Below are 23,179 nucleotides of genomic sequence, written 5' to 3' on the forward strand. Positions count from 1 at the left end.
CAGAGGAAATAAAGCTATGCTCTTGAAATAAATACTAAGGGTCATGGTCATCTGACAGCACCTGGTGACATAAAATTAACGGAATATGATATTCTCTGCTTGCAAGAGACCTGGTTGACCGACCTCCCCTCGCTCGATGGCTACGAAGTTTTTCTTGCTCCAGCAAAGAAGGGTCTGTTCCGTCGACCCACTTCAGGAATCTTGACGGCCATACGTTATAGTTGTGGCATGTTTGCTTCAGAAGTATTGATAAGCAACCAATTCCTGTTAATGGTCAAAGCAGAGCTGCCAAAACCAGAGGCTAAAAACATGAAGGAGGGAAAGACGATAATAGTGATAATGAATGTCTATTGGAACCCTATCTCCATGGAAACCAACACTTTTCTTCTAGCTCTCGAACAAGCTATCGATGAGCCACCTCAGTCCATCTAGTGTCTCATTTATTGATCTGCGGAGATCTAAACAGCTCATGCGCCATGAAAAAACCTGAAGAGTGTGCCGGAAACAATTCCTCGCAATCAGATCGGCGAGGAAAAGCCTGGTCAAAATTAATTACATCACGTGAGCTACACAACATCAGCAAGGTGCTTCCCAGAAAAAACACCTTGCCAAAGTGGGAGCGCTGGGTACTCCAAATCACGATTGACTACATTTTTGCCTCAAGTTATCTAGCGCAAGTGATACGAACTCAGGCTAGTGACCATGACTTGTTATGTGTCACTTGGCCTTCAAACAAAACCCCTGACAGCAAAATCCATCAATCACCTGGAAGCAAACTCCCAAGGCTCAAGGCTAAAAATGTCAGTAGCAGCAATAAAAGATCTAAAGCTCCAATATCTGACCCAAGACCATCCTGCAATCGCCAGCCAGATCGATTACTTACCTTTATTTATTTTTTTTTTTTATTAACGTTTTGTTTATAGTTTTACAAAAAGCAAACTTTTACAAAACTTTCGAAATTTCATAAGTTATTCATTAAAATTACAGATAACAGACAAATAGATCATCAGCCGTTTCTTTTGCAACTTAAAATTTGGCATTTGTTAATTCAGAAGATTACATTGTAGCTTTATGATTTGTAACTTCACGCGACCTTCTCATGCCCATATTAAGATTGGCCTGTACAAGACATACCAAAGATTTTAATAAAACACGCCTTAAAATGCACAGATTTAGCTTGTGGGGTTATAATAGACATTTACATTTTCTAACGCATTTTCAATTTTACTCAACAAACGAGTTAGCGAAATGACAAGTACCAAGGACCCTCCATACATACAACTGTCCCATAATGATGTTTTGGAGATGTCAGAATCTTTCGGAGCAAATTTCCCCAATAAATTTTTCCTGTCCTGTTCAAAAAAAATGCATTCAATAACAAGATGTTTCATGGTTTCAATAGTGTCACATTCACAAAAGCGACAGTGTTGAGTTGAAAAGGCACCTTTATATATGCTCCACATGTAGATTCTTTCAAGTGTATGATATTGGTTTAGTTTAAACCTTAAATATGCTCTCCGTATCTTACTTGAAGGACATAACACCAAATACGACAATCTCATATCTCTCCTGCGTGGCCTTTTGGCATATTCCGCATACAGACGATATGAATTGTTACAATCTAAAGTGGTTGACCAGTCCCGATCAAAAAGATTTCTTTTGACTTTTGGAAGTTTCATTACTAGGTCAGAAATTGTGCAGTCACAATCAACGAGAATTGAATTCATTTGATTAACAAAGGCACACATGGATTTTAATTCTGACCGCACAACCAACCCATGTACATCCACATATAGGGAGTACTTTTGAGGTGCCATAATATCAGCATAGCGTGATAGTTTTCGCCAAACCCATCTAGCTGCTAAAGATACTAGACCAAGTTCGTGCCTAATTATGGAATTGGGAACTGAGGTGGATAGCCCCAATACACTTTTCCACACACTACCCTGAGTTTGATTCAATATGACCCCGACATCATGAAGACATATATCTAACCCATATAAGAGAATCGGTTCCACTTTCAATAGATAAAAATCAATCAATGGTTGCAATGAAAATTCACAGATTGTTCTCAGCATGACCTTCATCATCGACACAAGTGGACGAACCTTCATTTTTAGGTATTTCTGCCAAAATGTGAGAGAGTACTGGACATTTAGGGGATACCCCAGATAACGAATCGAGTTTTCGCATTCGATATCAATGCCATTAAGTTGCCACTTGTACGATTTAATTTTCCTGAAATTCCGGAAAATCACAATTTGTGACTTTGAAGAATTGGGAGATAGATTGTGAGAGGCTGCATATTTAGCAAAACTATTCAATTTTAACTGTAGACCACTAGGAGTGCGATCAAATAGTAAGATATCGTCTGCAAAACATAACCATGAAATTTTCAATTCCCCTAGTTTCACAGGAAACATACCAGCTTCATTCCATAACATATCCATATCACAAAGGTATAAATTGAATAAGGTGGCAGCCATATTGCAGCCTTGTTTGACACCTGTCATAGTCATAATAGGAGCAGTTAAGGCGCCATCTCTGGTTACCCTGATTTTATACGTCGTGTGGTTGTGTAGCATTGCAATCAGTTGAATCAATCTTTTTGGAAAACCAAGTTTTAAGAGTTTAGACCATAAAACCTCTCTTATGACTGAGTCAAAAGCACTGCTCATATCAAGTGCAGCCATATAGACTGTGCCAGAATCTGATATTTTGGTTTGAGCAAATATGTGGGAAATAATGAGAGCATTTAACGAAGTCCCCATGTACTTACGAAACCCTGTTTGAAACTTTGAGAATATATTCTTATTCCTAATAAAACTTTGGAGCCGTTGGAGTAGAATTATAGAAAAAACCTTTTCAGAGGCATCCATTAATGCAATTGGTCTGAAATTCGAGGGTAAATTTGGATTCCCTTTCTTGTATAGAGGAATTATGATGGCATTAAGCCAAGATTTTGGGATAAGGTTGGTAGATAGAATATATACAAATTTAGTATAGAGAATCGCACCCCAAAAATATGGGTCATCTTTTAGAATACAGGCAGGTAGACCATCGGGCCCGGCAGCTTTGGAATAATTGAGCAGATTGATGGCCTCAACGATTTCATTAATAGAGAATAATAAAAGATCCTTACAATGTTGCTCAAGTATACCAGAGTTATGTATCTTAAATTGGACAGGCAAACTATATTTGCATTTGAAATAGTCGATCCATGTACTTGCAGCAATTGGGGAGGCAAAGTCATGCAACAACGCCCCCTTTTTATTGTTAAGTATTGCCCATATGTTCCTGGTATCATGAGTGATAAGATACTTCATCATTTGCTGATTGGCCGATAGTTTTGCATTAAACTTTATAGATGCAATTTTATGCCTATATTCGTTTAAGATACTCATCTTTGTGGAGTGAAACAAATAGGATTGTAGATTTTTTTTCTTTAAAGCGCGAATAGATCGATTTTTTTCCCTCTTGATTGCTGCTATTTCCAAATTGTAACCACTCTCACTAGATGGGTTACGCGATTGAACTTTTTGGACTAAATAGTCAATATGTTTTTTAATTACGAAGGAGTTCCAATCCTCTCTTCTACATGCATCAAAAAACAATACAGCCCCGTTATAAACCCGAATCACATCTCTGTGAACCAAAAAGGAAAGCTCTCTACACATTTTAGGAGACCAGCCTACAGAATTCTGTGGTCGATGGAGAGTCACCAATCCCAACGCTGCTTCTTTATTTAAAGATGCCAGGTCACATCTGATACTTGTGCTTATTGGAAAATGGTCACTCATAGTTTGGTTGTGAATTAAAACATTGTTTACCAAAGGCATGCATACGGATGAGACAAAAAAATAGTCTATATAAGTGGAGTGGATCCCCCTCTTCCATGTACCTTTGTGGTCGCCAGTAAGAAATTCCAACAATTGGATATTCCAATCTTTAAAATATGAGACCCAACGCTTCCCCATAGATGCCGAAGCTCTCGAGGAAGACTTGCACTTATGAAGTAACTTAGATGACGTTGATAGACAGAAGGCATTAAAGTCGCCCCCAATTACAATCGTATATTTTGGGTTTCTAACCATGGCTTCCTCAAGTAGCTCATCCATGTTATCCAATGCAGCCTCAAACGCTACATTGGCTGGGTTGTGGTACACACATACAAATAACATTATATTTGACATTGCGCCTGTAAGGATAGACTCAACTGCCAACACTCTGTGTTTTGCATACATAACCTTTGACATGTGATTTATGTTGTTGTTAATGAGGATACCAATACCTCCAAGCGGTCGACCAATTACACCTCTCACAGCAGGTACACAGAAGTTGGAATAACCCTCAATATTCAATTTGTCGACACACATAGTTTCTTGTAAGAATATAATAGTGTGCGGACCCATTGAAGCAAAATGGGGTGACCATTTCTCTAGGTTACTTTTCCCACAACAATTCCAAGATATTATTTTGAGATTCTGAACCTTCTGAGCTATGACATTATTTGTCTATTGTTTATTTTGTTTGTTAGAAAAATCAAGAATGGAGGACATAAGGGGAGCTAGCCAAGAAATATTCGAAGTGGTTGCCATCAGCTCAGAAATTTTTGTAATTAATTCAACAGTTTGTTCGGAACCAGCTGATGCGTTTGCTCGATTAGTACCACTCACAACCTCAGGTTCTAACATTTCATTCAGAAATATCTCAGCTTCTTCAATCGTTCTAAATAAATATAGGGTTAGCCCGCTGGATTTGAAGTCTTCTCTATGGTCCCACAATAACCGGAGTATCATCGCCGAATGTGGGGCACAAATCATTCTGAGATTGTTCTGGTTTGCTAGCCTTAGCCACTCAATATCATCCATGCGGAGGGTTCTTAGATTGGGACACTCTCTAAAGATGTTAAACAAGAACGATCTGTTCAACCTTTGCTTTCCATTAATTGCCTGATCACTAGACCAACCTAGAAAGTATCTAACATTTCTTTCAAATACATAATTAATTTCTTCTTTATCATTACTGCCTGGCGGCAGAGGCTTATTCTCAACTGAATCTCTGGTATCAGTAACATCCATTTCTGCATTTATAAATGCCCCCTCAACATCATTTGAGTCGATTTGGCTTTCTGGACAGTTGACGTTATTTTCAGATTCCTCGTCAGATCGGGGATTATCTGTGTTCCTTGCCGAACTTTTTTCCGTCAACATAGCGCAGACCTTTTTTTGTTTAGTGACTGCCCCGGTAAGCTTATCTGGAGCAAAATCCTTCATTTGACCCTTAACCGTGGTTTTTTTTTCAATTATAGGATAAAAGGTCGAAAGCCTGCCTTGTGCCATCTGTCCTGAATTAGCCAATCCCAACTCTACCACAGATGGCTTTACAGAGGTTCTCGTTTTTTTTAAATTAGAATGTGAGGCAGTTGCAGGAGCCACATTTAGGACTAACTTTGATTCATCATTCAGTTGAGTCAAGTCAATCTTCGAGACATTTGTTGAGCCTTCGATTGAGTTTGAGGACTGCAACTCATCCAAGTCAGCTGTGATAGCCTCTCTCTTTTTGTTTTTTTTATTTTTTTTGCCATCAACCTGGCTCGTTTTTTTTACATCCAGTGTGGATAGCTTTTTTTTCAGTTTATTTTCTCTTTTGATTGCCCTAATATGTGCTCGCTTCATTTTGTGTGACATAAAAGGTATCTGTGACCCTTCAGGGTCAAAGTCTTCACATTCAGTACTCACTGTGACTCCCTTCTCACTAAATTTTACCAAATTTTCGGCGAGAATAGTTTCGTTTCTTCGTTGTTCTTCTTCGGCTTCAATTATGACATTTACCAGGGGAGAGGGGCTATTCGGTGTGTTCTCTTTTGTAATTGACACAGAACCAATAGCAACAACATGCTCATCAAGACGTCCCCCACCAAATTTTAAGTCTAAATTTTGCCTTGTTTATAAACGAACTAACTCATCTAATATCCGAGAGTTCTGTTTCACTTCATCCACTAAGTCAGTAGAGCCAGCATAAGTCACAGAGGAGCATACCTCCTTTGGTCCTTCCACTACAGCTCTTGCATACGTGCGTGAATCAAATGCCACATTTACAGAAGAATCATCAGTTTGTGTAAATTGATTCACGCGCGTTAGGTTGTTGATTGACAAAGCTTTCAGTAGGCATGCATCAATAAGTGCCTGTTTCTCTGATTGAACAGCAGATTGCGAAATCAGCATGCCCTCAATTTTTGAAACCTTATTAGTGAGAGTTAACACTATTTCTTTTAGGGAGTTTATTTGCATGTGAGTTAAGTCATGACCCTTATCCAAAAGATTTAAGAGAGATGAAATCACCGGAAAATTACTTAGATCTTCATCTTTAATTAGATCCTTGGGATTAGATTGTTGAGGTTTGACTGGTGATGCTCGTGCCCCTATCTCGTAGCACAAATCTTCATCAAAGGTCTCATTCACCATTTGTTTAGAAATGGGACCTGGATCAGTATAGGTTTTACAAAATATAGGCGAGCTACAGGAGGGTCGCTTTACATGTTCATGATGGTAAGGAGCAATACACGCAGATGAATTGATAGAGGGCCCATCATGAATATTATGCAAACAGATGCGTTCAACCTCCGAAGGCAAAAATACAACAGGTGAGTTCGGTGTCATTGCAATCCGGCAGCGTTTCTCCCATTCGCCAATCAATGCGGGGCCCAGATAAGAAACATCCGAAATAATATTAGATGCCACATAAGTTTTGACAACTTTCTTAGTAGCTGCCAAATTCCCTACTGGCTCCTCTGAATTCGCTATATCATCAGTATTACTAATGGAGGGCTTTTTAAATGATTCACCATCTGCAAAAGGAGCATTAGATATACAAGATTATAATTGATTGCATTCATCATCATTAGGTTCTACTGCTATTGGTTGCAGACTATACGGGATGTTATTTATATCATTTAACCCATCTTCACCAATCACAGCAAGTGGATTTAGATCCATATCGGAGTCATGTAATAGCACTGGATTAGAGACATACATCCCTGCGTGAGAATTGCCTTCAGCGAGGCTCTTACTGCTTCGCAGACTAACCACCATTATAAAGCCTACACCACACAATAGCTAATTCACCTTTGTCAACAAGGAAACCAGTATCAGGAGGCCCAGCGCCACGCACCGCGAACAGCAAACAGTACTTGTCCTGTACTTGGTGCGCGGCGCAGGTGCGCGAGGCAACTGGTACTTGAGGACGCAGGTTGCAGGGCGTGACACGATATGGGGGGCGTGGCCTCCACAACAGGAAAGACCTTTGCAGAAGAAAGCAGAAAAAGCGATTTTTAGTAAAGGAGCACGAAGGAAAAAACTGCCATGCACAAGCCGTAAAGCAACACTGCTTATGACACACAATTTGAAAGGGGCACAGTTGTGAAAGGCACAGTTGTGCAATGCTCGAATTGTCAAGTACACAGAGAGCCCTCTGTGTGTAGCATTAATTAGTTAAACAGTCACCTTTAGGCCAGGCACGTTAGTGCACCCTTGAAAGACGTCCTCCAGGCCGTGACAGAGATGTTGGGCAATTCCGTCGTGCACAATCCAAAAGGTCCAAGATGACGAGGCAGCAACAGCAAACAGTACTTGTCCTGTACTTGGTGCGCGTCGCAGGTGCGCGAGGCAACTGGTACTTGAGGACGCAGGTTGCAGGGCGTGACACGATATGGGGGGCGTGGCCTCCACAACAGGAAAGACCTTTAGGCCAGGCACGTTAGTGCACCCTTGAAAGACGTCCTCCAGGCCGTGACAGAGATGTTGGGCAATTCCGTCGTGCACAATCCAAAAGGTCCAAGATGACGAGGCAGCAACAGCAAACAGTACTTGTCCTGTTACTTGAGATCTATAAAAAGAAAAAGGGCACAAAGAAAGCCATTGAGCCTAGGAAACATGTGTTTGGCAAAATTCTGGTTGAGAAGAGAACTAAGAAAAGTGAGGAGAAAGGCCAAATTGCTTGGACCAACAAAATCAAACCAGTTAGTAATGGAAGCCTCCCAGAGTTACAAATCGTGGCTGAATCACCACCGGTGGTCATTATATCAACAAGACTGCGTCCCAAAGAGCGATACAGGGAAATAAAAGCCGCAGATTTAGGTCGCTCATTAATTCAACCAGTCCAAAAGAAGAACTCACGATTCTGAACAACATAGGCGAAACTGTATGGACGAACTTCTTTAAAACCTTGTTCTCTGCACCAACAACAACCCAGACTACTAAACAGAAACCAAGAAAGATTGACCAGGTGGAGTGGGTCCCTTTGGACGACCGGGAAGACATAATGCGGCAAATCAAGACCCTTAAGAACTCTCGTGCGCCTGGTCCTAATGGCATTACTAACTTGGACCTCAAGGCTTATCCCGAAGAGTGAACGGCACTCCTAAGCGAAATTTACCAAAGATCCGCCGAATTTAAATCTGTCCCACTATCATGGAAATCAGCGACGGTAGAACCCATATACAAGAAAGGCAACAAAAGGGACCCAGCAAATTGTCGGACGATAGCATTATTGGACTGTTTTGGAAAGGTATATGGGTCCCTTCTGTTAACTAAATTTACAGCTTGGCCAAAAACTGCGCCATGCGAAGACTTTTTACAAACAGGATTTTAAAAAAATTGTGGTACATCAGCCAATATTTTGACATTGAACATCCTGAAGCACAAGGTCTTAGAGGGTGGTCCACGAACATTTATTGTTTTCGTGGATCTCACCCAGGCATTTGACCGGGTGGACAGGTCGCTCTTATGGGAAAAACTATCAGCCTAGAATTGTCCATCCTGCCTGTTGGAGCCGATTAAAGCTTTGTATTCAGGCACTACTATGAGTTTGTCTTGACCAACAGAGACTGCTTTCCGCCCAAATCCAGACGGAAAGGGGGGCAAGGGGGTCAGCCAGGGATGCCCATTGGCACTGGCGCTGTTTCTGGTGTTTCTAGGGGACATCAAAGACCAAGAAATCGACTTCCGTAGTTTCCCTGCTAAAATGGGCAAAACCCAAATAAGCAGACTTCTATATGCAGACGACGGGACACCTCGACCATACGCCGATTGGGCTTCAACGCCAATTTAGCAATCTCCAGGCGTACATGAAAAGAAACAACCTAGAGCTCAACAAAGCCAAAACCAAATTGATGATTGTGTCCAAAGGTATAAAAACCAAAGAAAAAATAAACCTAGCCCTAGAGGGGAAGTGATTGAGAAAGTGGCTGAGTGTAAATATTAGGGGGTGATCCTGGATAACACAAAAAACGAGACAGGAATGCAGAAATTCTTGAAGGTCAAAACAAGAAAACTGATGCCGCAAGGGCACGCAATAGACAGGAAATTTGGCTGTTTTTCCCTGATCCCTGTGATTAACTTTTACAAGGCGAAGGTTGTCCCTACATTCATTTATGGAGCCGAGGCGATGCCAAATATTCCACCATCTTTTTGGCTTACTTTGGAGGCAAGTTTTTGGAGAAAATTCGTGGGTCTTCCTAACGGTGTCTCGATGGTGTGTCTCGATGGCTTGTATTAGAAAGGAACTAAGCCTACTTTCCTTGTCGGCTTCAGTGAGCTGTAATTCTTTGATGCTCTATCTTAAATGTCTGCTTGCGGAAAAACCTTCGGTTTATAATTTGATTGTACAAGAAATAAAAGACGCCGGCTGCAAGATGCTAACTAGATGGGCTCAGCGAAACCAAGAAATTCTCCATGAGGTGGCCTTGGACGAGGAGATTCTTAAGAATAACCCAGTGAAAAAGCTTAAAGAGCTCGACTGGATCGAGACTGGGGAGAAAGCTTTGGCGAACAAACTGATGACTCATCTGCCTTGGAACCCTAAAAAACTGTACGAGATACAACCATTTATCAAACTATTTCCATCAAAAAAAGCTTGAAACCTGCTACTGAGAGCAAGACTAAATCTTTTGCCCACCAACAAAATCCTTTCTATACGTGGGCTCGCAACTACAAACGGCTGTAGATTTAGTGGTTCTGTTGGAGTCGTGGAGTCTATTCGCCATCTACTTTTGTCTTGCCCATGTACTCTCAAGTCCAGATCACTCTACCTGAAGCGCCTATTCTCAGATTTTGTGCTGCAGGACGAAGACCTTTGTTGGTCAAGACGGATGATGGGAGAAAAAAACCACCTGGATGTTGGCAACTTACAACATCCTACAAGATATCCAAAAATCCTTCCCGTTACAAACGGAACAGGAGATTGAGCAATCTATTTTAACGACACGTTGATCGACGGTATTCAGCTCAAACTTTTACAACTTCTGTTCTTCTTATGAAATTAAGCTACTTCTTCTGATTGTAAAAATCTTAATGATTAAAACACAATAAAAAATATATATTAATAAATGGAACTGTTACGGGCCACCTCGGCTTTAAGAGTTAGGCCCGCTCACAAAGGGGCGGGACGAGTGACGTGATTTGGGGGGAGTTTAAGGGGAAGGCGCGCTTGGCACCAGTTAATGTTGAAGATTAAATAACGAATGTTATGCTGTATTCCTCCGCTGTGCGTCCTCCTTTCTACGTACCTGGGTCAACACTGGTGATGAGGCCCTTCCCCGTACTCCGGAGTCCTCCTTGTCGGTAGTCCGCCGTGCGTCCTGCCTCCTGCACGGCCAGTGATCCCACAGTGCCTATCCTCCATCACTGCGCTGGCAGTCCACCAAGCGTCGTCCTCCTAGCACAGCCGGTGATCCCACCGTGCCAGCGCTCCGCCTCCTCCTGCATCTGCTTTCAGCTGCCTCCAGCAGCCCAACGCTGCATGCCTCCACACACCACCTCACCCGGAACAGCAGCGCCACGCTGACCGAGGGAAACGCGCCCCGCCCTCAGGTTCCACAAGGCCTGACGCCTCCACCAGCAACACGGATCCGCTGCATGCCGCTAAGTGAGCACGCATGCTGCAGAGAGCAGCCCCCACAATTCACAGCGCACGCCGCGCTCTGCTATTTCTCCTGGAGGAGACAAGCTACAAGCAGGTCCAGGTACTCCAGCACTCAGTGAGCGCTTCCACCCAAGGGGAATACATCGTCAGAAAGCTCCCAGACCCTGAGACACTGTACCACACGACCTGGTCACCCACTCTACGTGTCCACACCCAGTGGGTGCGCAGAGCCTGCAAAGCCATCCACCCAGGGGTGACACTACCTTCATTTCCTGACATAGGTAAGGGACCCTCAATGCCTGAACCCTTGCCAGGCACACCCTACCAACAACATGAGCAATCCACTGTTGCCCAAACCAGTCCGTTCCACAGAATCCATCACACTGCGGATGTCGCTGCCATTCACCATGGCCCTGCAAGCCACAAAAGGCCTACGATGGACTGAGTGTATGGAGGACTTTCACCGTTTTGTAAGGGGATCAGGGGACGGCGACTCTGCCCACATTTGGGACATTTTCCTCAACCTGGTAGTTGGGGAGGTAAAGACAATAGTTAAAACCATCCCAGCAGCCGAACAAAATGACTTTGCAGCCCTAATCAAAGCTCTTGACAAATTGCTCATAATCGAAACCAACTGCGACTATGAGAGGTATCTTTTCAACTAGTGCTCTCAGAAACCACAAGAAACTGTAGATGAATACATAACTCGCTTAAGGTTGAAAGGTGTCCACTTCCAGTTTGATGCCTTCTCCCTAGATGAAGCCATACGCCCGAGGATCATTGAAGGCTGTCTTTCACCAACGCTCAAGAAGCAACTCCTGAAGAAGCCCCTCACAATCCCAGAGGTCAGTGAACTCACTCAAATTTTTGAGAGGGTAGATGCCCAAGCCGCGTCCATGACAGGCGCCAACGCACCAAAACACGATACCACCGAACTCATTGCAGCCGTTCAACCACCCCCACCTCGCCAGGGTGACAAAGGAACTTACTCATACAGGCCACAAGCCCTGCAGGTACCACGACAACGGAGGCAATGATACCGCTGCGGCATGGCATTTCCACACTTGGGGTCCTGCCCAGCCTTATCACAAAGGTGTACAAACTGTGGAAGACAAGGGCATTTTCAATCTCTGTGCAGACAGGGGAAACCATTTCCCACCATGCGGCCTCAATCACCCATCAGGACGCCTTTCCACCCGCCATTTCCACAATATGGACCACAAAGATACTACCAACCAAACCAACATCGATATGTGCGAGTCGTCGACGAATACCAATTCCAAGAGTATCCGCAAACACAAGATTATGTGGAACAACCACCCTACCTCATGGATGAGTATGACAATCCAGCGAAAGGATACGCAGAGGAGGCGTACTACCATGACCCCACAACGTCTGGCACCATGTATTATGACCAAAACCCACAGGAAGAGTATGTCAACCTCGTGCTCGACAGCAAAGAAACCAGAGAAGCCCCGAAAATTCCAATCAAAATGGGCAACTGCCTGTTTCACTTCATGGTGGACTCAGGCGCCACTGTAAACATCATGGGCAAGCAGGAGTACCTGAGAATCCAAAATCCACCGGTGTTCGGACCATTACAATCCAGAATCTTCCAGTGGGGGGCAGCCACACCTTTACTGACCATCGGACACTTCACGCACTGTCTCCTCCTCAAAGGCCGACAGGTGGACACCACCATCCACATCATCCGATCCCTCACCAAGGGTCGGTGCCTCCTCAGTTACTACACCGCCTGGGGCTGAGCGACATCCATGTGGGGGTTGGCGACGTAATCACCTCAACCACGATTCAGCAGGACCCAAAGGAGCACATCGGGGCCATTCTCCACGGACAATCCCAAGACCTCATGACCGAAGCACACATCGTGCAGAAATTTCCGCAACTGTGCACAAGTCTGGGAAAACGTAAAGGTCCCCCAATCAAATTACACATAGACCAAACAGTGAGACCCATTCTACAACACCCGAGGAGGGTCGGATTCCACCTCCAAGAAGCAGTCTCCAGAGAGCTTGACCAACTACTCTCCGACAGTATCATCGAGCCGGCTACGGGGCCAACACCATGGGTCTCCCCCCTTGTCATCGTACCAAAAGATGGTGGTAGACTATGTGTTATGTGTTGACATGAGAGTGGCCAACGCCGCCATTCAACGCGAAAGACACCCTGGCCCATGCATCGAGGGCATGATAGTGTAGCCCAACAACGCCCGCATGTTCTCCAAACACGACCTGATACAGGGACCACCCACTGGAACTACACCCCAACTCCAGAGTAATAACGACCTTTGCCACGCACGACGGTCTGTTCAGATACCGGAGTCTGAACTTTGGCATTTCGTCTGCAGCCGAAATATTCCAGGAGGCTGTGAGACAGATCATCAGACCAATCAGGGGAGCCTTAAACTACAGTGATGACATCCTCATCTTTGGCTTGTCTAAAGAGACTCATGACGCTGCTCTCCTCGCCACATGCAAAGCAGTACAAGCTGCTGGCCTCACGCTTAATATCGACAAATGTCGGTTTAGCAAATCAAAGCAAACATTTTCTGGTCACATCTTCGAGCGAGGGGACGACGCCTGACCCCGAGAAAGTGGACACCATCACCAAATTGAAAGAACGACGTCCGCTCTTTCCTTGGCATGGCCGGATATTGCGCCAGGTACATACCTCACTACGCCTCGCTCACGGAATCGCTCAGGAAACTCTTACAGAAAGACGCAATGTTTGACTGGTCCCCATCCTGCCAATGCGCGTTTAGTGCGATCAAACAAGCGCTCATAGAGGCTCACTGTCTAGCCTATTTCAACCTGTCCTGGCACGAAGTGATAGTGGATGCCAGCCCTGTGGGCCTGGGAGCCATTATAGCACAGACGAGTGGTGCTGATACCGAGACACGTTGTGGCATATACAAGTAGGGCATTGGCCCCCCCTGAGGCAGCCTACTCGCAGGCCGAGAAGGAAAGCCTGGCCGCAGTCTGGGCCTGCGAACATTTTCATAACTTCCTGATTGGAAAAAAATTCACGCTAATAACTGACCACCAGGCGTTGCTCTCGCTCTTTGGTAACCCGCACACGAAAATGCCTCCAAGGATGGAACGCTGGGGCATTCGCCTTCAAGAATATGACTATGACATACACCGCCCTGGAGGCGACCTGAACCCCGCTGACTATTTGTCAAGATATCCGGCGGGGCCCCCACTGTCCCGAGGAGGTGATGTCGGATACATCAATTATGTGGTGGCGAACTCGCTACCACCTGCACTATTGATGGAAACGGTCGCTGCGGCTTCTGCAGCGGACTCCACGACCTCACTCGCCATCAGTCTCACTTCAGCCAACAAGTGGAGAGACTACCGACGTGCAATGTTGGCTCACCAAGGGGTGTGTAAAGAGGAAATAGAAAGGCTAGCCAGAGTACACAATGAGCTGGCCATGAAAGACCACAGTATACTCCTCAGGGGCTGCCTCATCGTCATCCCCGCCGCCCTGAGGGCAGATGTTGTCCGTACTGCACATGGCACCATGGAGCCGAGAACACGAAAAAGCAATCACGATGCCACATATGGTTCCCATTTCTGGACTCAGCAGTGAACAAATGGATAAAGAACTGCCACGCCTGCCAGTGCACGTCGCCCGCTGAACCTCCTGTGCCCCTGCAACACACTCAAATACCAGATCGACCCTGGGAAAGGGTAGCCATTGATTTCTATGGACCAATGGAATCATTAGACTACTTCCTCCTCCTGACTGACGAGTACTCGCGATTCCCCATCGTCAAGAAACTAGCCACTACAGCATTTCTCCAGGTAGCTGCCGTTCTAGATGAAGTACTCAGTGAATGGGGCATTACCAGGGTGATCAAGTCTGACAATGGGCCACCTTTCAACGGATACGAATTTGCAGCATTAGCAAGACACCTAGGATTCAAACATCTGAAAATAACACCTCGATGGCCACAGGCGAACGGCATGGCAGAACGCTTTATGGCGTCAATAAAGAAGACGATCCAGAGAGCCTGCATTGAAGCAGTCAACCCACACCAAGCACTGTGCCGGCTCCTCAGAGACTATCGAAACACTCCCCATGAGGCCACAAACAAAACTCCTGCAGAGCTCATGGTCCGGTATGACGTGCACACCCGCATCTTATGAAGTTCGCCGACCCCAGATGACACTGATGCCGAAGTGGCTCACAGAGACGCAGAGGTGACAGAGAAAGCTAAACAGGACACTGACACAAGGCACAAAGCGACACCAAAAGACTTTCAAATCGGAGACGAGGTCCTAGGGCAACAGCCCATGATTAGAAAGACTGATTCGCGGTACGCACCTAGCCCCATGAGAGTCACGGCCATAAAGGGCACAATGGTGACAGCGCAGGACCAAGATAAAGCTGTTACGAGGAACTGTTCACAATTCAAACACTTCCTCAAAAGAGAAGAGAGCGAATCACCTACTCTAGCTTGCAGCCGGTGCCGCGGGAGCCACGGGATGACCTGTGGATTCCACCTGGGGGAACCGCCGATGCGACGGAACCAGGTGAAGACACCACAGTCGGAGAAGAAGCGGAGACCCGATATGAGAGGCCACAGCAAGTGATCAAGAGACCAGTATGACTGGTTGAAGAGTGCTGGTCCCGACGTTTGAACATTTGTCCGGGGGTGGTGTTACGGACCACCGCGCCTTTAAGAGTTAGGCCTGTCCATGAAGGGGTGGGACGAGTGACGCGAGTTGGGGGGAGTTTAAGGGGAAGGTGCGCTTGGCGCCAGTTAATGTTGAAGATTAAATAAAGAAGGTTATGCTGTATTCCTCCGGCTGTGCGTCCTACCTATCTCCACCCATAACCTCACCCCTTTTACACTCTTTACCTGCATTTGTATTGTGTGCTAAATTTGTCAGCCATTTTCACTTCCAAAATGGTGCCCCATATGTTAATAAAAAGTATTGACACTTGTGTGATGCTTTCAAAAATATGTACTACAGGTTTTAAGTTATTTAACATGTTTAAAAGTATTTTGCATTAAAAATAAACACGTGACTGTAATAGATATACACTTAAAAAAAAAAAGAAATCAATGAAAATGTTCATGTACTGATTTCTGGGTGTTGCTCTAGTGTCTTGGGATGTAAGTAGTACCTAATTGCATGTGTAGTTAGTGATGTCAGTATGATGCGATTGGTCCTCCAGTCTGTTTGTTTCTACAAGTAAGCCATTTTGTTTCTAGTTTCACATACCTGCCGCTGATTTATACATGGGTATAAACCGTTGCAGGTTGTGTGTTCTGATAAGCCCGGGTTCATGTCAGATTACTAATTTTTATAAGGAAATCGCATGCAAGCAGCTCTGCACCCTCACGGCCTTTGTGACAAAGGCACACGCATACGCGTTACCTGCATGCTTGCTGCTCCCTAAGCCCTCGAGTGGTGTTTATCACTGTTGCAGACAGGAGGTTTTTTTTTTCGCCTTACTTTGCGTCTGCTGGGGCTTTAGCTGCAGGGACTGAACCAAGTTTGGAGCTCTCTGCTTCTGGGTGAAAGCAAACAAGCTGATCTCCGGCCACCCGCCCAATAAATCCTGTTTATAAAGATGGCCCTGTTGAACTACCAGTACCTGAACAATATCGGCATTCCTGCTACGATAAGATATGTTTCTTGTCTGGGGCAAGATTGTAGTCTATGTTTGGATGCAAACCATTCACTCTGTAGACACCCTCATTTGCTGTTGCTCACCCCAATTCACTACAGTAGGTACTAGAAGGAGGCAAAATTAGGAAACGGGTCTGAAGCAAAATGTTTGATGTGTTGGTTATTCCTTTGAGATGTATTACTACTGTATATAGTTCGAAAGTGTTTATTAAAGCATTTTTAAAGGTAATTAAGAAAAAGACTTTTTATCACGCCACTCCAATATGGGAAATGGCAAGGTTACAGTTTACTTAAGTTAATTCACAAGAAGAGAGCACAATCAATCTTTCTTGGACACTTTCTCAAATGTGCTGAAGCCATTGAGTGACTGAATTGGTTGTATACAAATTGTTTGTTTTACAACTGTTCGAATTACAATTGACCTTTTCACAATTGACCGAATTGTGAAGGTCAATTGTAACATATATGTGGGGGGGGGGAACCCCCCACCCAACGCCAAACCCCCCCAAAACCCATTATATATATATATATATATATATATATATATATATATATATATATATATATATATATATATATATATATATATATAGTCAATTGTGAAAAAGTTCAATTGTGACCCTTTAAATTCGGTCAATTGTTAATTCGAACAATTGTAAACGAACAATTTGGGTAATACCACTGAATCATGCTGCACAAAAATCAAACATCACTTGGGAAAGCTCCAACTGATGCAAAGCAAAAATCAATATCAAGAGGTTCTGAAACACAACAACAAACAGCAGCACGACTTGCCGACCAGAAGACAAGAGCAACTTTATCCAGGGAAAATGAGACACCAGAGCAAACTGAATTAAGACTTGCCGACAAGAGGACAAGAGCAACATCCCCCAGGGCACATGTGACACCACTCGATCAGGACACAGGCAACGCTGGGGACCCGAGCTAGTAAGGTATATAACAATAATGTGCATAAAGTCCAGAGTCACTATAAGTTAAATAAGGTATTAATGAGTTTAGCCCTAATCCATGATCAAGTGTTCACCAAGGCTAAGAGGTATGTAAAAATCCATTACAAAGGGGTGTAAATGTAGTAGGAAATTACTCGGAGATTGAATGCATAAAAGTAAATAGTTATAATGTTGTTATAGTTCTACACCAAATAGGTTTGTGCTTATGTGGTCCTGTGAAGAAAAAAGGACAACCACCCATCTGGGAAGTCAGAGGGACATACTTAAGATTCCTATACTCAAGTTCCTTCACTAAAGACTAAGCACAGGGTAGTGTGGCGTACCAGAAGAAAGACTCAGACCAGAAGGCATACTTTTACTACTTGCGTTTTATTTAAATTCAAGAAAACCCCTTACTGACCTTATTGCTAATAGGGAAGCTCTCTACCTAACAAGTTAAACTAAGGGTGCGCGTCAAAATTAGTCAAAATAATAAACCTTGTCCTCTGTCCAAATTCCAACCTCTAAACTGAACGTACCATTTAGAATAAAGGAAAGCGGGCAATATAGCTGCCCTCAGTGTCCTTTACTCTGCCGTCTCCCAGTATTTCCAAGAATCTCTCCTAGTTTGAGTACCCACAATTATTTAATAGGACACAGGTCTCCTGACTATCGGTTCGTGTCTGTCTTGTCAGAGTTCCAAATGAAGAAATGGTTTTCCTCAGGTACATAGCATAAACTCTCAAGTTACAAAAAAAGTACATTCTCTCAGTGGTCATAGCTGAAGGGATATTTCTTGAACCCTCATCAACCAACTACCTGGGTCTTTCCACACTAGATTCCAGTCTTGCTTCATTCAGGTTCCCCTTTGGGATGATTCCTTACTTGCTTTATATGGGGGTAGTACCGGCTCCCTTGGTGCTCGTTACGAGTTTCTCACGGAATTCGTAGGAGTATTTGTATACCCTCCTAGTACATATATTTCTTTTGGTTTTTTGTGTGTGGCTTTGAGCCATTTGCCTGATTCCAAGGATTGGGTTTTTACAGCTCCCTTATTATTTATGTCTTTCTCCCTCTAGCCACCTGGTTACCCCCCGCAGGGATCAAGACTCTTTGTTCCTTCTCCAGTTCCCTCAGTCTAGTCTCTGTATCCCCCCCCTCTACTGTGAGCAACCTGCATAACTTCTCCATAGTAGGTCTTTCTCCAGCGAGGTGACTTCGACCCGGAGAAGCTGGCATTCTCCCCAGCTGCTGGGCATCCTCTCTGGAATACAAGTGGGAGTGCTTCTTCACTTGCCACTACGTTGGTCTTTCTGGTTTCGCGTAGTGTGAGCAGGGGACTCATTCCTCTTTCGCTAGCCGGGTCCAGCATGGTTTGCTGGGCTCCAGGCCCTCCACATGGCGACGCCTTCCCTCGCGCCCGGCTTCGCTCGGCTTTGCTAACTCCGCACAGCCCTGTTCCTCGTCAGCCACGTTTCTCTGGCTTCTCTCCCCGTTTGTCTCTGGGTCCTTCTCCACACCACAGCCAGCTCCGCTCAGCAGCAATGCTCCACCACCTAATGACGTTGATGGCTCCCCTCTGCAAATCACTTCTCCTCCTTCACTCAAGGGGGAAAAGTCCTTTTATTCTTGCTACCAGATTCCAAATGGATGTGTTTAACTATCAAGCCCATTGCGAGGCCAGCATTTCCTTGAGCCAACTGTTCAAATGCACTTTCTATATTATTTGGACTTACACAGCTGACAGTCAGATCCACTTCTGGGAATACCAGATGTAATGCATTTAAAAATGTAATATTTGATTCCAAGATGGAGTCTAGGTGAAATGCATTCTGTGAACACAAATTAACATATGACTCCAAGTTGAAATAAAAGCCCATTTCTGAGCGTAGTGTGTATTTGCTGAAGCCGTGGAAAGACAGCTTGTTTTTGTGTGACCAAGTTTGTTGTGCATTCCACAAGAAGCTGAAGGTAAGATTTGTTGGCTCTCATGAGAAACCATGAGTTGCTTACAAAGCAGCGAGGTTCGATGGCTGCACTGGTCGAGCATCTGTGGAACTTTATTGACAGTAAACCTCGCTGGAAAAATACTAGGTTGGCATTAGAGTGAAATACATCAGACAGAGTAAAATCAGGTCACTCTCACTCCTTTTAGACTTCGGCTGGGCTGACAGAAGCAGGCGTGCTCCTTCAGCCTGTTCACATTGGCGAGTGACTCTCTTCCAACCTGTGGTTTCCAGCGAAGTGTTTGGCAGAGATGAGCTGTTTCAAAGCAAAGCTAACGGTGATGGATTACATTTGTGTTTTCTTTTCATTTGTATCATGCTTCTGTTTTTCTGAAGTTTGTAATCTTTAATTGAGATAGTAAACAGACCTGAGAAGTGTTTAATTCAAAATGTAAATGGAGCGTAAATGAATTCTTGTGTTCCAAAAAAGCACATTGCCTTCCAGTAAAATATATATCTAAATTATTGAGAATTGGAAAGGCAAAAACACATTATTTAGACGCAATAGGCCTCATCACGAGTTGGGCGGTAACGCCGGCACCATTAGCGCCGCCGATAATAGCCCTACCGCCAAACTCCCGGCGCCATTAGCGCCGGATCACAGGTTTGGCGGAAGGGTTATTGCCCATTCCCCATTGGGCCCATTCGGGAATTCCTCATTCCCCATTGGGCCCAATGAGGAAAATTCACGCCATTACTGCCGACGGTAATCGCGCCGAAAATCGGCAATTTTGCCACGGATCCACCAAAGCCATGATCTGGCGGACCCTCAAATACGGTGGTAATAGCGCTACCGCCACATTTAAGGGTTACCGCCAGACTCGTGATGAGGCCCAATGTCTCAGTTGTATTGAGATCCTCACCAAAATGTGAGTCCCTGGTGGGGGTCACTCCCAGTGAGGTCCAGCTGTCCCATACCCCTACGGAGGGTTCTGCCTAGTTGGCTCACCTCCCAAACCTGAAAGGAGGTGGCTCCGCCAAGGAAGAAGGAACAAAATGTCAAGATTCGTCACACTAGCTACAGGTAAGGAATTCCATTCGAGAGTGTGAGCAAAAAAAGGAAATGCAGCAAGACCTGTGTCTGAGAGGAAGTCAGAAGATTTCTCACATGGTTTGCATGTAAAAGGCTCAAGGATCATGGGTGCAGAGGCGAGTTCAGGTGTCAGAGGTGGGTCCTAATAGCAGCGGCTTCGGTTTCCTTTTGTGAACTTACGGTTCCAAATGATGCATGTAGCTGAAGCCTAGGATACCAACAAAGGACGCAATCTGCTTGAAATCCCATGCTGAATAAGGGCAGAAGATCCAACATGCAAGCAGTCTCTGCATTTACTCGGCAAGGGCTTGCAGGCAGCATGGATGGCAAAGAGACTCACATCCAGCAAGCTACCTCAGCCTGGTGGCCAGGAGCAGTAGAGCCAGGAGCCAAAATGTCCCACAATGATGCAGCCAGTGAGAAAGCAGTAATGAAAGTGTTCTTTGCTCAGACACAAGAGAAGGCCGTGACTCAGGATATGCAGACCTTCCTGGGTGAAGCAGATCGCAAGTCCAATGAGCTACTGGAGGGCTCAAACAAAGGAATCAGACAGTGAATCAGTTTTACCTACTGGTTCACAGGATGGGATCACTTTGAACAGCTTTGCTTTTCCTGGTTGAGAGAGGCAGAGCTTTGCGTTACAGTTGTTTCCTCTGGCAGTGGCAGGTGCAGCTGCTGTCCATGCATTCTTCTTAGTCCACTCAGGGATTCAGATTCCAGTAGTTGACTGTTAAATGGCTCCAAAATCTCTCCAAAACATGAGGTACTGGGCTAGGGCCCTCCACAGCCCACCTATCAGGTGGCATGCTATATTCAAACTCTCCGAGAGGTTATCCAATCCTGGATAACCAGCTCAGATGCATCCATGGCATGAATCCAGTTGTGGATGTGGATTAGGCTGTCTTGGGCCACTACGTTTCCAAACCAGTTCCAGGCACACAAGTACCCTTCTAGTGATATGGACAGAGCATGCAAGAATGTGTTACCGTCCCAACTGCTAAACAGGAAGTAGGTCCTCAAAGCCAGTCGATCACAAAGAAAGTGCTTAAACAACGAGTTTCGAGACACTGCACTGGTCCAAAAGGCAACCTTGCAGTAAAGGGTCATAGCAGCGCACTAGTAAAATAGAACAAGAACACTGCTACCAGCCTAGTAAAGGTGCATAGTAGTGCACAAGTAAAATAGAAAAAGAACACAGCTGCCAGCCCATCAAGAAGATACTTCTTGGGTTGAAAAGCCCGATGGGTAAAAAGAATTGGGGTCCAGGATCCATCTACACTACCAGCTATAACAACTGTTGTAGTGCTACACAAAAAGGTAGAGTTGGGGACAGGGTTCAAACCTTAGGACTGGCCCATGCCTGTCCAAATGAAGGTGTTACAAAGGCAAGTGGAGGTAAAAAGCACCTCTCTTGCCAAAGGAGTAAGAAAAAAAACTAAAGCAAATGTCAATATGCTGGGACAGTGCTTATGGAATATAAACTCTTCACGTTGAGGTCGCTGCTCCTCCACCCTCACATACTCAGTCTTGCAACACCAGACTGCCGAGAGATTGGAAACAAAAACGATGGATAACAAATATAAGGATGGAGCTTTTGGTTTTCCACTCTTAGGTTTTCACTTGTCTTGCAGGGGGTTGTGGGAGAGCAGATATCAAGGTGTAACACCTTATCTTTAAGGACCTCGAAGAAAGGTGAGACAGAGGAAATGAGAGGGCAAAGGGAAGCAAGCCCACAAGTCACAAGTGTGAATCCATCACAGGTTCTTTCAATTAAATTTGCCTGGATCTAAGTGGCTGATTGGGATAAGGTGGGAATACAATTGGTTAGTTCTAGCATCCACAGAGTGTTTGTTTACCTTCAGAGACTCTGGAAAGTTCTTCAAAAGAAGCTTCTCAAGTGATGCTAGTTTGCGGGAGCAATTCAACAGAAGCATTCTGAAAACCAGGCTGGTGACCACTGGGATAGTTAAGAATTCTGCACAGCTCCTATGGAGTAAAACAGAGGGATACAAGATGTAAAACATTCAAAGTGAGAACGCCATGTGCATATAAAATTAAGAACTGCTCGCCATCGACAATGGCAATATTGTGAACATCACGAGCAAAGCTCAAGTTGTTTCTGGGAGTTTGAAAAAAGAAAAAAAAAAAGAATGTACAGTACAAGGTAAACAAATCCACGTGGTAGGTTTTATATTTCAGGAATGGGGAACCATATGCTACTTACAAACTCTGAATTGTCCCCATAAACTAGTCCAGACAGGCCTGATCACGACCTCGGCGGTAACCCTTAAATCCGGCGGTAGCGCTATTACCGCCGGATTTAAGGGTCCGCTGAATCAGGGCTTCGGCAGATTTCGCCCCAGCTCTTGGCTGGGGGGAAATCTGCTGAAAATTCGCGCTATTACCGCCGGCGGGAAATCTGCCGGCGGTAAGAGCGCAAATTTTCCCCATTGAGCCCAATGGGGAATGGGGCATTCCGGAATGGGCTCAATGGGGACTTCCAAGTCCCCCCCAACTCGTGATCCCGCGCTATTAGCGCTGGGGGCTATGGCGGTCGTGCTAATATCCCCCGCGTTAATAGCGTTACCGCCGAGGTCG

At 44.8% G+C, this 23,179-nt stretch overlaps 1 protein-coding gene across 6 annotated transcripts in view; it reads right to left on the bottom strand.

The window, feature by feature from the left end:
* LOC138510347 (glycine N-phenylacetyltransferase-like) overlaps positions 1-23,179 on the bottom strand; it is a 264,370-nt gene that overhangs the window by 184,675 nt on the left and 56,516 nt on the right. For 5 of the 6 annotated variants that reach the window (XM_069625923.1, XM_069625920.1, XM_069625924.1 and 2 more), the window contains exon 2: positions 22,438-22,567. In XM_069625923.1, the coding sequence (XP_069482024.1) occupies positions 22,438-22,515 (78 nt within the window). In that variant the 5' untranslated portion in view covers positions 22,516-22,567. Of the gene's footprint in view, positions 1-1,126; positions 7,888-22,437; positions 22,568-23,179 lie in introns of those variants that run through there. The other variant, XM_069625919.1, reaches the window with a different exon arrangement.

The sequence above is a fragment of the Ambystoma mexicanum genome, chromosome 6p (assembly GCF_040938575.1).
Source record: "Ambystoma mexicanum isolate Mex_15411 chromosome 6p, UKY_AmexF1_1, whole genome shotgun sequence".
In the NCBI taxonomy this organism is placed as follows: Eukaryota; Metazoa; Chordata; class Amphibia; order Caudata; family Ambystomatidae; genus Ambystoma; species Ambystoma mexicanum.